Source organism: Pygocentrus nattereri, chromosome 21 (assembly GCF_015220715.1).
Source record: "Pygocentrus nattereri isolate fPygNat1 chromosome 21, fPygNat1.pri, whole genome shotgun sequence".
NCBI classification, from domain to species: Eukaryota; Metazoa; Chordata; class Actinopteri; order Characiformes; family Serrasalmidae; genus Pygocentrus; species Pygocentrus nattereri.
In genome coordinates, this window is record NC_051231.1 from 13,007,061 (window position 1) to 13,021,057 (window position 13,997).

At 40.9% G+C, this 13,997-nt stretch overlaps 1 protein-coding gene across 3 annotated transcripts; it reads left to right on the forward strand.

The window, feature by feature from the left end:
• The first annotated feature begins 664 nt into the window (after positions 1-664).
• On the forward strand, positions 665-13,030 carry nab2 (NGFI-A binding protein 2 (EGR1 binding protein 2)). Of its 3 annotated transcripts, none has more exons than XM_017704729.2 (7): positions 671-1,140; positions 2,067-3,057; positions 5,072-5,205; positions 5,492-5,558; positions 7,391-7,520; positions 7,737-7,922; positions 12,271-13,030. In XM_017704729.2, exons 2-7 carry the CDS (start codon positions 2,140-2,142, stop codon positions 12,354-12,356), a joined length of 1,521 nt encoding a protein of 506 aa, XP_017560218.1. In that variant the 5' UTR covers positions 671-1,140; positions 2,067-2,139; the 3' UTR covers positions 12,357-13,030. The 3 variants fall into 3 exon arrangements, with proteins under 3 accessions (XP_017560219.1, XP_017560218.1, XP_017560217.1); XM_017704728.2 differs by having other exon boundaries at positions 673-1,140; positions 2,131-3,057; XM_017704730.2 differs by lacking the exon at positions 7,737-7,922 and having other exon boundaries at positions 665-1,140; positions 2,131-3,057.
• Positions 13,031-13,997: the final 967 nt, after the last annotated feature.

The window sequence follows — 13,997 nt, forward strand, 5'->3', positions numbered from 1 at the left end:
TTTTTCTGCTGCATTATCAGTAAAATGCACGGATAACGATTAACTTATGCTTATTTTGCTGGGCAACCCCAAACGACGCAGTCAAAAACATTTAACATCGTGCACCGCTAACAGCCTCGTCTATTGTATTCAAAGCGTATTGACATCACTGGGGGAATCCCACCAGCCAACCCTGCGTCACGCGTGGAAGCTTATAGCATTCGGAAAGAACTCGAGCGTCCTCCCACAGAGGCGTTTCCTCGGGCGTAGATTGGTTTAACACCCGTTTTCGGACAAGCCCCGCCCCTCTGCGCTGCGATTGGCCAGTGTCATCGCACGTTACGCACTACGATTGACTAGTGACTCGTCCTCCTGAGGTAGTAGCTAACCACAGCGCTGAGGGGGCGGGCTCTTCCGGAAAACAGGCGGGGAAAAAACGTTCCAACGTTGTGCTGCGGCTTTCATTGATTGTTAGCACTAATATTCAGTATCCTACATGTACTATAAAGTGAAAAAAGGAGGAGGGTCAGAAAATGTACAAAATAAAGCTAGCAGGTCGTTTGTTGTCATTTGGATGAGGTATAAATGAACCGCTTGGTTCATGTAACACAGCGGACTGTATTTACGTGAGAACTGGCCGGAAATGGGCAGAAATTTTAACCAAAAACGACGCCGTGAAACCCCATCCACACACACCCCCCACCCCCCGGTGGAGAGGCGCCTTAGCCGGGAGAGGAAAGCTCTTTTTCGGTCAGATGGCGTGCCGCAGTCCGCCCACAGATTTCTCGCGCCCACACCGCCAGCGAAAAGACTGTCATTAACAATACAGCAACACTGGCAGGCGAAGGCAGGCGAGCAGGGACTAAAAGGCTGAAAGGACCACACTTTATGTCCTTCTAGTGCACTTCTGTAAACATGTTAGAGCCCTTTAGCTGAAGATTTAGCGCACACATTTGGTCTGCGTTGCTCGTAGGTAGAGAAGAACTCGTTTCATCACCTTTTGTGAAATGTGAACGCTTCATATAAACTGCGACAGACGTAAACATCATACTGTAAACGGCGCACAGGCGAACACTAAAGCAGGACAGAAGGCAAAAGCGGCACAGGAAAGAAAAGGAGCCTCGAAATTCAAGTCTTGATTTCGTCCCAGAACCCCACGGGGTAAGTAGAGCACTTCAAACTTAATAAAGTCCTGTATAGTTTTTCATTTTTGTTCTATATGCTACCCCATTGTAGTCTATTGTGTATTGCATTGTTAACGCCTGGTCATCTAACCTAATCCTAACCCTAAATCCTAAATTTAACCAGCGACAACTAGTGGTAATATAGTTGTGCATAACCATAATTAAACCCTAAACTCTTTATTAGCCTAAATTTAATTTAAACACTTTGAAAAATTCTGGTTCCTTTGTATCTTATTGTGACTCAAAATGTTTAAAGATCATGCTTAAAGATATAGGGACAGGGATTAAGCCGAGTTCTGGATTACATTTTCTTTCAATGGAGAATTTCCATTCCGAATTGTGTGTGGTTCAAGACTAAGATTGGACAGTGTTCTTAATCCAGGCATGGATTAAGACTAGTCTTAGACTACGTTGTAGACAGTGAATCACTACTGTAAATACTACTTAATCCAGGTTTAGGCTTAATCTGGGTCTGGGAAGCTGGCCCAAATCTTAACGGTATAAATAAACAACTTTTTAAAATTTTACATGGAGAGAATAACTGACTATTGTGTTCCTCATAATATTCCAGCACTATCATTGTTAGTCATTCTGTGGTTTAGCTTTCAGTTTTATGACTGTATAATAAAAACAGTTCTGTTATTTCAGCATCCAATGGGATCCTGTATGTTCCTGATAAATATTTAACTTGCATGCACCCACACTGTGTTTATTACCACAGTGTCATGGTATCATGATTGCCAATTCTTAGGAATGTGCCTGAGCCCACACATCGGAAAAGTTATGGGTGGTTAAGATTACGGGTAGGGGTGGATTTACTTCTGAGCCTCGTTCATGTGAATGCTAATGAAACCCCTTCATAATTCCTACAAATGCTGTTATTCCAACATCTTGTTTTCGCAGTCTGATTCTGAGTTTGACTTTGACGTTATGCTTATGGTTGGTTCACCCTGACCAACGCTTCTAGCCACCCAGGATGTCGCTGCCGCGGACGCTAGGTGAGTTGCAGCTGTACCGGGTCTTGCAGCGGGCCAACCTGCTGATGTACTACGACACCTTCATCCAGCAAGGCGGCGACGATGTGCAGCAGCTGTGTGAGGCAGGCGAAGAGGAATTTCTGGAGATCATGGCCCTGGTTGGCATGGCGACGAAGCCCTTGCATGTCCGCCGCCTGCAGAAGGCCCTCCGGGACTGGGCGGCCAACCCCACGGTCTTCAACCAGCCTCTGGCCGCCAACGTGGCGCCTGGAGGAATCCCACTTTTTAAGATAGACAGCACGAGTGCTGGAGGAACCAGTGTCCTGGGGTCAAGAAAGTCTTTAAGCAATGGTCAGCCAGGGTCTCCTTGTGAGAGAGAAGACCAAGGAGCTTGCCTTACACCATTACGAGACAACGGGAGCCCTAGAAGTCCATGCTCTCAGGCTTCACCGCTGCCACCAGATCATTTGTATCGGGACAAGCTGAGCCCTATGGAGCCTCATTGGCTTAGCCCTGACCTAGACGGAAGTGTTGGAGTGGATGAGGACCAGCCCAGCCCCCCTTTGCCTCTTGCACTTCACTCTCGGCCTGTTGGCCTCTCAACACCGCCCACCTCTTCTTCGTCCTCTTCCTCTTCCACCGCAGCCTCTCCCTGGCCAGGCGGTCAACTGGACCCAGAGACAGTAAGAGCTGTAGCCGAGAGCGTGGACCGACTGCTCAGGACGATGCCCCAAGCCGACCCGGGCGAGGTGAAGACTTTGCTGAGGCTCAACAAGAAGATGGCCAAGACGGTGGGCCACATCTTCAACCTGGACCCCCATGACAAGAGCAAAGAGGAGGAGATCCGCAAGTACAGCCTCATCTACGGCCGCTTCGACTCCAAGAGGAGAGAGGGCAAGCAGCTCACCCATCACGAGGTACGTAAGCCGAAAGGAGATGGAAGGAGTGATTGGGAAATGTGAGTTACGTCGCTGCCTAGTGTGTTTCAACTCCGCCAACGTGCCATATGCTCCAGCAGTCTCAGAGGACCTGCTGAGATAAGGCTTACGATGCGTTATGTGAGGGTATGATGGGGGTGGGGGGGGGGTTGGGGGGTGTTGGGGGGGTGTTATGTAGGAGCACAGGCTGATCGACTGTTTATTATATTTTCAATTGACTAATTCTGGGGGGGCTTTTGAAAAAAATCAGCTTTGAAAACAACAACACCTGAAGTGATAAATGTCAAACAGTGACTCATAATATGATTCCAAGTGATCTATGACTGCTTAATGAATATCCGTTTCAGTAGATCTGATAAAAATGTATTAATAGAACATTACAATGTAAGTAAAATATAAATATATTTGAATATTAACTCCTTAAACTCCAAAAGCCTGTATTTGGAACCTCACCCTCATAACTGTAGTTTATACTGAATATTTGGTTTTACATGTAATAACTGAATTATTAACCCTACAATTTATACACACTGAGATTTATGTATAAAGTACTGTGAAAGTCTTAGGCAGTCAAACATAACAATTCTTGTTTTCTTAAAAGCTATTAAAAAGTACTCTTTAAAAAGATGGTTCGTCAAGGGTTCTTTAGTAAAGGTAATGGTTTGGTTTAGAACCATGACTGCTATATGCTTAAACCATTCTTTACATGGTGAAATAGTTCTTTCGATTGATGAAGAATGTGTTGTGTACAGTTCTATATAGCACCAAAAAGGCTTGTAACAATAGCTTGAACCATTTTTGATGCTATATTGAACAAATCATCAATCAGAAGAACATTTCACCAGGCACAGAACCATTTTATCATGCAATGATTCTATATAGAAGTCATGTTTCTAAATAGAACCATTCCCTATATCAAAGAGCCCTTGAAGAACCATCTTTTTCAAGACTGTAGGTTAGAGAAATACAGTTAGACCACATTTTCTGTTTCTGAAAGCTCCAGCTATGGCTTGGGTTTAATTCCATCAGCAGCATTTGATTTAATTTAATGAAAGATCGATTAGATAAAGTAGGTACTGGACAATAACTGTAAATACTGGGCTTCCTCGAGGAGAGCTTTGGAAATGGTCAAGCTAACTCACTCACTCAAAACAAATCACAATGGATTATTTGTTTGTATTTATCCTAATGACATTGTTTTCTTAACATACAATACTTTCCATTCAGATAAACAGCTTACTATCTACACTACACATTTTCTTAGATGCTTAAGGCTGTGCAGTACTGTAGATTTAAGAGGCAGATCACAATGGGGAGTGTGTTATTGCGAATAACATCTTGGCTCTGATTCTGCTGAAGGTGAGAACAGTAAGTTAGCACATACTTAATGTTACTTCCACCAACATGAGCTTGAGCGCTTTATTGCTTTATGTTCTGAAAAATCAATAAAAAAGTAAAGCAAAGTTGTATCAAAATTCCTTTTCTGTGGGTGATTCCTTCCGCCAAAAAAGTAGTATCCTTTTGCAATATAGCCATAATTTAAATCTCAGATCAGCTTTTTCAGTACTCGCCAGATGAAGTCTGTAATTTCACAGCTCATCTTGATCGCTGAATTTTATTCTGTTGGTTTCTTGCTGATTCCAGTTTGTTTAGTTATTCAGCTGCTGATCGAAAAGCTTGTTAAGGATCAATGGGTTCGGCATTTAATGTAGTCCTGTGGCCACTGTCTTCTTTTTTTCTACTCTGATATTTTCTTATCAGTGTTATCTGTTGTGTCAGTTTTCTGTTTTTTACATGTGGTAAAGTAGAAAGACTGTAGAGATAAGCGAGTCCTTACTTAGCGACCAGTGCTCAGCAGAATGATACAGCTGTTGTGAAAGAAATGCACTGTTGTTTGTGATAACATGCTTCTCAAACTGTGCCGTCAGCAATAACTGTTGCATAATTCTCAACACTGACAACCTGATGGCCTTGCTTGTGTCTTCCTGCTTAGATGATCATCAATGAGGCAGCTGCCCAGTTCTGTATCCGGGACAATGCCCTATTGTTAAGGCGAGTCGAGCTGTTCTCACTGGCTCGGCAGGTTGCAAGAGAATGTGCCTACACCTCAACGCTTAAGCACACCAGGTCAGGACCTGCGTCTTTCTTTTAGTAAAAAAGAAAAAAAAAGAGCGGCTTAATCTAAATTTGATTAACATGATAAAGGGATAAACATATGTTCCTGTGACCTTTCGCATTTGTTATCTTTCCATTTTCACATTATTTTTTGTATTGTTTTTTCTCTGAGGGCTCTTTTTTCTGACACTCTTGCTGAACCCTTTTTGTCCACAAGATATGATAATCTCTACAAATCCAACATCTTGTGTCTGACTGTAAAAGAATTAAAACACTTGTGTTCTTGCCATCTTTGTAGGACCAACCCTGAGGACTGCACTGTGTCCACTACTGACAGTGCAGCTCCAAAAAGAATCAAACTGGAGGTCAGTGTTTTAATACAGACGCTGTTCACAAATATGTCATATAGAGCAAATGCAACAGTTCAGAGTATCTGTATTACCAGAATATCTGTGTCATTATCAGAATGTCTTGTGTTATTGCTTGATTGCAGTGTTTTATTAAGACTAAAGAACACAGAGCCTGGTTACATGCAAAAAGGGAATTTCCAATCAGTTTCCATCCACAGTACGCACCCACCTGAATGACAGTGGCCACTGCTTGGCTTTTTACCCACTTTTTATTAAAGTGTCTTTAGAGTATGTGTTTGTCTATGTGCCTTAGTAAGATGACAGCAAGACATATTAACCACTGAATCATTGTTACTTGGCAAGGTTTTGTGGGAGGAACAATCTGCATACCTATTTTCATATTTTAAAGGCAAAATACCATAAGCAGAAATGATTTTTGTATTTTCTTAACCTCTTACCAAGCTGTGGGCCTGATGGCAGACCCAGAGTTTTATCACATGCTTCTGTAACCTAAGAAAAGCTCCATTAGTGTACATTGAATTCTGTGCCATTAATGAACAATAAGCCATAGTGTGTAATGAGCCTGGTATATTAAGGTGTTAAACTGTAATGAAAAAAAGAACACAGTTTGTTTTGTTTTAATATGTTTTGCCAATTTGTGCCCGCTTGTGTGAAGCTATTTTCCAAAAATTACTGACTTCATTGAAGCCTTAGCTCCTCCGACATCACAACCATGTTATAGACAGTCGTATGCAGAAGTGAATGTGTTTTTTTTATCTTTTAAGCGGAAATACTTGTTCTAAATAAGGGAACAAACTTAAATATGACATTTTCAATAACTGTTACTGTACAAATTTTTATTTGTCTTTAGAGTTTAACATATTAAATAAAAAATATAAGATGTGCCTTGACTTTTGCACAGGCCATGTTTTATGATTTATTTTTTTCACCATTATGTTAAATTTGGCAAATAAACAGTAATTGTGCATTAAAATGTGCAGAACTGTGTTCGCTGTAGAGGACGTGTTCATATATTTACACTTAGAAAATTAACAAAAGCATGTCATTTGACCAAGTGTGCTCAAACTTTTGCATGCGACTGTAACACTGAGCTCTTGCCGAATCTGACTGTTGGATCTGGAATGCTCAAGCATTCATTCAATTCTACCTATTCATTTCAAACCCCATTGTGAGGGGCCTTGCAGAATAATACCATAATATGCTGTTAACGTCTAGAATTAATAGTCCAAAATTACATAAAAACAGTTTATGACACAATGTGGTTAATCTGCTGAAACACTTTTGGTGTCTCAAATGTGCCTCTTTATTTTTACACTGGAGCTACAGTGCTAATATAATAGAAGCCTATGACCCCTTATCTACGATATCTTTGTAGCTCCAAACGCTACAAAAATAATGCAGAGCAAACTGATCACCTAAGTTTGGGCTAGGAGGAAACATTTGTTTCTAATGAACTTTAGAATGCATTTCAGTTCCTCACGCTCATAACTACATGACTTACAAACAAATTTAATAGTAGTTGCAAAATAATTTGCAGTAGGCTTAAGATTTGTAATGGACTAATAAGCCTGCAGTTAGTGAAATAAGAAAAATGTTGTCTTTTTCTTTGGCTTATAAAATAGTGGAACCCTTTCTGGTGCTATATAGAACCATTTTAAAGCATATTCTTCATCTGAAGAGCCATTTCATGATGCAAAGAACCCTTAAATCATACAGAGTTTTCATGGTTTTATATAGAACCATTTTCTGACTAAAGAACCTTTCATGAACCGTCTTTTTTAAGAGCATGTGAGTGCAGTGGATTTAGATGAGTGTTTTCTCTTCAGATCACAGATTCTGACATTATTAACCCCATACGTGGGTTGAAAGGCTCTGAATCAGTTTCCCACGGCAACCTCAGGTCAGCGGCCGACGACGACAGCCTGTCAGGAGAGAGTCTCGACAGTTTAACCCAAGGTAAAATGTGTTTAAATTCATTATGTACCTGCCATTTTTCTTAGGAACATCTTCAGTACGCAGCTCCTCTCTCTCATACGTCATCGTCTTGCATTTTCTGTTGCTTTTGCAGTAAAATCATGTCTCTCACTGGTCCATACAGAATGATCATGTTGTGTTACTGACTGCTCTGATGGCTTTGGCGCCATGTTTGTCTAACTGTGTCTGTCTTGATAGATGTAGGCCCACAGTTGCACCCCTCCTCATCCCCCCGCCCCCTCACGGACACCATTGGCCCTGTCACCTGGAGTCGCCAGCTCATGCAACAAACGCTCATGGACGAGGGCCTACGATTGGCTAGAATGGTGTCACGTGACCACGCGGGCAAGGTCAGCCTAGGTTCAGAGAAGAGACAGACTTCAGGTGAATACTAGAATTCTATTCTATGACACGAGCTTCATTTGGTACACAAAGAAAACAAGCTGAGTGATGGCAGGAAGCAGTGGGTCTCTTACATTCAGCCCCTGCTGGCAGAAGGACGTCTGAAATCGAGTACCTCCACAACTTTTACTGTAAGCTGTGGGAAATTAAATCAGTGTAGTGTACTGCTGATACCTGGATGATTTACTAGGACCACCAACACAAACTGATACACACTGTTTGCGCTCAGTGGAAAGGCAGGGGAGCCATTATTGGATGTTGAGTTGGGCCAGGCAAGCCCAATCCTGGTCCCAGAGTTGCACCGCCATGGAGAGTTCAGATCCTACACACCTGGCTCTAATGTTCACATGTCCCTGAAGGCCTTCATTAACTGAATTGGGTGTGTTAGAGTAGGGCTGCAGCTAAATTCTGCAGGATGGTAGATCTCCAGGACCAGGACTGGGCACCCCTAGTTAGAGTTAGAGTTTGTAATATACAGGTAAGGATGTTTAAAATGATAGAATGATGTCTGAGCATGTTCTGTTATAGTTAACTTTAGCTTACTAGTGTTTACTAACTGCACAATTCATTAAGATGTAGCTACAAGGAAAGGGTGGGTGATACAGTGATATAATATAGTTATCATGATAAATTACATCACAATACATTTTCCAGATTATATTTTCAATGTTATCGATAGGGAGAGTGGCATAATCTAACACATTTTGTTTTGTGCTAAATATTATAGTATTTGTGCCAGAATACTAACTTTTACAAACAAACTTTGCATTATTGCTACAAATTAAATGGCAGCTTCATTTCCAGCACCTACTGCTTGCTAGTAATTCGTCCCAAAGCAGAATGAGAGCAAATCATACTTACTTGCATGTTACAGATTTAAGAGCTAGCTGTAATATTCACTAAAATGCCTGGTAAATCGATTCAAAACACAATTAATTCCATATAATCCTATGTTGTTTGAACCAGATGAGCTGTATAACATAAATAAATAAAAATCTGCATCTAAATAAACGTGGTTAGTGGAAAGAGGCTGTATGACCTGGCTGGACTTTAGCTTGGCTATTTCTCACTGTTAGCTGTTCATACTCCAGTGAATAAAAAACAGCGTGGAAAAGTCACAGACCCCCCTTCTTTTATTTAATTACCACTCAAGTTGTGTCAGAAAAAAAGCAGAAAACAGAAAATTACATAGAAGCCTCAACAACGCATCTAATATCAGAGTTTCTGTATCAATTCTGTCAATCTACCAAGCCTTCTAAGCTCATTCTTAGAAGCTGGTTGATCATTTTCTGAACTAATCCAAACACATTCAGTGATATTGAGATCTGAACACTGGGGTGCTCAGTCCATTGTTCAGCTTCTTTGTTTGATGTGTCTCCTTTTCTCAGTGAGGATTCTTGACAGCTACACATCCTTTCAGACCCATAGCGCTGAGTTGTCTTCTCACAGTGGAAGGATGGACAGAAACACCTGTGGATGTTTTCAGATCTGAAGCAGCTTGATTTTCTCCTCTCTCTCACAGATGAAAGCTTCAGTGCTGTTTATCTGATGGGGGCAGTTTTGGTGTCTACCAGGTCTTCCAGGTGGTTGTTAGGAGTCTCAGTTTCTCTGTAGCTTTTAATCGTTTTTTGAACTTTAGTTTACCTTTGACTTTCTCCTTGCTTATGCAAGTGGATTATCTTATATCTCTTGAGAAATATCCCCTGATATTTGATGATAAATGATGAACTTAACTGCTATTTAGACTGGAAATGAAAAAGTCTCTGACTTTTGCATTTTTCCATATATACTGTCAAAATATAGCACATATTGAGAAGTCTATGGAGTTTTCATAGAGTAAGGGACAGCAGTAAGCTTTGATGTAGAAAAAGGCTTATTGAATAGTGAAGGGAATGTAAACAGCCTCAATGTGGGATCAATGTATCTGATTTACATGATGCACATCTCAGGATTTCTGGTTATCCAAATCTCTGGTTACCCTTCAGTGACAGAGAGAGTGACAGTGGCATTCTTGCCATAAAACTGTGGTTTTGATAAGTCCTTTCAGATGCAAAAGTCTCTGTAATAGGTTGTCGCCATGGGGGATCATGCAAGAGAGGAAGCAACAGAGGGAGAGAGAGAAAGAAAGAGAAAAAAAAGATGTATGGGTGGATGGGGCCACAGGAAGTAGTGTGGGGGCGGCAAATTGGAGCTCCCCCCCCTCCCTCTCTGACGTCAAAGCTTGTGAAAATGTGTGAGCGGAGGGCGGGATGGATGGATTGAGAGAGAGCGGGGGCGAACGAGTGGGAGGGAGTGAGAAGGGCGTCGCATTGACTCATAGAAAGACGGAGTAAAAATAAAACACGTGGGCAGGGAAAGGGTGCAGTCTCTTTTATTTCTTTCTCTCTCCTTGTGCTTAATGAGAGAAAAAAGTCAGCTCAGTAATGCGCCTTCAACTTTCATTCGCTTCTGTCCCTCTTCTTCTGCTCTCCATCGCTCCTTCACCCATGAAGATGAAAATATGAGCTCGTCATGTCAAGTCACTGTCTCTCATTTTACCTCTCTCACCCCTCCTCCCTCTCTTTGTTTGCCCTTTGTTAGCTGTAATTTTGAATTTGATTGGCTTAACAACAGATTCACAGTTCTGAATGATGCTTTTTATCATGACTGTTTCATTTGCTAGAAGAAAAAACTATAAACAGAAGTATTTTGATCAAGATGAAAGCTGATAAGGATGCTTTTCTTATACTACATATGTTCATAATTTGGGCCTGAGCACGTTTGTTGTCATGTTAATATTAAATAACAATGATTATAATAATAAACTTATTTATAGAGCTCTTTTTATACACATAGCAGCTCAGAGTGACTGAATGGGCCACTTTTAGTGTGCAGAACGTCCCATCTACATGTGATATAATTCACAAATACAAGTTATCTTCCCTGGAAAACATTCAAAGGGCCCATATTGTACTTTTATTGCAACAAAAACATATGTAATAAAAACAGTCACAAACTTGACAGTCTTGGTCATTCTTCTCATGACCAGTTTCCCTTTTCCTGCTTGTATTTATCCCTTAAAATTAGTGTGTTACTGTGCCTTTAAGACTGATGTATGTAAATGAGCTCTGTTCTGATTGGCTGCCCTGTATTGAGCCTTATTCTAAAAGTCAGTCCAGGCTGAAAGACCCCTTCTTTGCATAGGGTTTGAGCAAAACTGCTGTAGGCTAAATAGGTGGGTATTTTATGACATCACAAAAACAATGGCAGTTTGAAAGAGCTTGCAAGAACTGCAGTTTTAATAATAGCAAGGCAATATAACAAAAACTACATTTTACAAGCACTGAATGTGCGTTTTTAACCTAATAATACAAAGCTTGTGATCTAGTTAGACCAACCAGAAGCAACTATCCACCCACATGATGTGTACATGACAACACGGAGCATTTCTCACCAAACCTCTCTGAGTAACTTTATTTAAATCTTAGTTATTTAATTATGCGTAAACTTTGGAATTAAAATTGGTAGATTTACTCTTTAACTCGTTAAAGTAACATTTTAGGTGAAAATGCAAACGTTGCTTACAATAAATGAAAACAAGTAGCAACTAACTGCAAATGTACAAATCACATCATGCTAACAAGGAGCTACTAGCTTCCATTCATTGTTAGCCACATTAGCATGCTTGGTAAAGTTCCTCCTTTAACCTTTTAAATGGCTACTTATGACATTTGTGTGGGTTTATGTACAAAAACAACAGTCATTATAAATTTTTTACCATTTTTGCTGTTTTACCGTTTTGCAACCTCTCTTTATGTCTTCGACTTTGTTACCTTTAGGACTGATATATGTAAATGAAGTCTGTTCTGATTGGCTGTCCTGTATTGTGCTTTACTCAAAAAGCTTTCCAGTTTGAAACATTCCTTGTAACTTCAGTGTGAATGGCTGGGGTTAAGCTGCTGTAGCTTGAATATGTGGATGCATGTAAATGAGTTGGCTCTTGTGACATCACAAAAATTAATCATTTAAAACAGGCTGTTTTGGACAAGGGAGTAAACAGTGTGTTTTGAAACTTTAACAGTGTTTGTGTACATCTTTAATTAAAAAAAAGTGAGCAGAATTCTGATCTCATGATATGGGCCCTTTAAGAATAATTTAGCCAGCTTTCACTGTTTTCACTGTTCACTGATTTCTGTTTGCTGAAAGTTAAGCCTTAGAATGTAATACGTTTGGGAACTTAAGGGGTTAACTTAAGAGTGCTTTATTTGTTCTGTATTCATTAAAGTTCATATAATTTACTCATTAGGTCTCACATCAAACTCCTAATGGTCGTTTCTCCTTCCCCTCGCAGAGATAGAGAACAGAGTGTCGGAAAGACGAGGCTTAAGCACGTCCCACAGGAGCGGAAGTCCTGGAAGCACCAAAGACGACCCATAACCCACCACAAGCTAGAATCTGCCTTGCTGCTCAACTCAGGTCTCACACGACTGGAACCCTCTGGAGGTTTTCACATCCGCTTTCCCAAGACGTGTTTCAACCCAAAATCTGTCGCAACCAAAACTACACACAGCTGTATGCATTCCATTTAACATGAGCATTGAAGGACGTCTCCCGTATTGTGATTGGATGAATAGTTTAAGAGGAGGAAGAGGGCTGGAGGACGTTTCTTGTAAATACATAGATAGCATCCCTTTCTTTCTGTCACACCAGTAACAACAAGCAGTGCGTGTTTGCGCCTCTGAATGACACGTTTCTCTAGTTTAATGGCACAGTATAGCAGTAAACCCCTTCCATGGTGCTAATCTTGAGTCACTTGTAGAAAAAGTGTAGAATTAGATTGTAATGTGGTAAAAGTTAGCCTGCTTTTGCCTGAATTCAAAGTACTGTTTGACCCAGTTTAATTGTGGATGTTAAAGAAAATGAATTTTAACACTAATATACTAACTACAATACACATCCGTGAACTCTTGGGAACATTTTGTGTTATCTTTCCGGTAGATTGTACACCATCAACACCACCCCGTAATAGAAATCATTGTTGGCATACTTGCATCAGATAATTTATTTTTTAATATTCTCAATAAATGGTATTTTATTGTTTCCTACTGTTATTTGTTTCCTTCGAATGAGTGAATTCAGCCACTTTAAAGGGCCTCTATGCCACATTTCTTTGAACTTCAAATGTTTACCCAGAGGTCTACTTCTGATCTTTATGTGGGGTTGATGCACCAAAAACAGTCAATCAATTTTTACATGAACATTTTCGTTGGACGTCTGCTTCCTATCACCACCACTGTGAACAATTCTGACTCTGCTGATTCTGAAGTTTCTCTAGAACAGAGAATTTCACAGCAAACCACTCTGATCGACTCTGTTCACATCTAAGCTGTTGTAGCGTGTAGAATTTTATTTTGGTGGAGTTCCCCTTTAATACACTTCACTGTTGTTTATGGCGCTTTTCATGGCGATTACGTTCGGTTCCGTTTTGTTTTCATCCCGCGCGCTGATTCGCCACCCACGCCGCCCACCAGGTGTTTCCCACCGCTCTCATTGGCTCCCGCGAACCGATGACGTCGGCAGTTCACACCTGATCCTCCACGACGTCATCAGCCGGGAGACGCAGGGCTAAATATAGCACGCGCCGCCAAGCGCCCGAGAGTGGACAGGCTGCATGCAAGAACATCACGACTATGATAAAATCCCACGGAGCTCGAGGACCTTCACGCGCTTTCTGATGTGCAATTATGCTTTTATATTTTGCATTATAACGCTAAAGCGCTAATAGTTTGACGTTAATGGCTCTCGCGGTGTTTTGTGGCTGAATCATGCTGAGTCCATTATTTTAACAGCATTAGTCATGATGATTAGTATTGGATGGAGAGGAAAAGAGAGATGTAGATTCCAGCCTTGCTTCTGAAGTGAGATTGCTGTGAGGATTTGATTGCATTCAGCCTCAAAAAATCCTCATGAGAAAGACGCATCAGCCATAACACTAAGACCTCATTTTATCAGTAGCACTTTGTAGGTTTGTAGGTTATAGACTATGGTCCGTCTGTTTCTCTGCATAATTTGTTACTC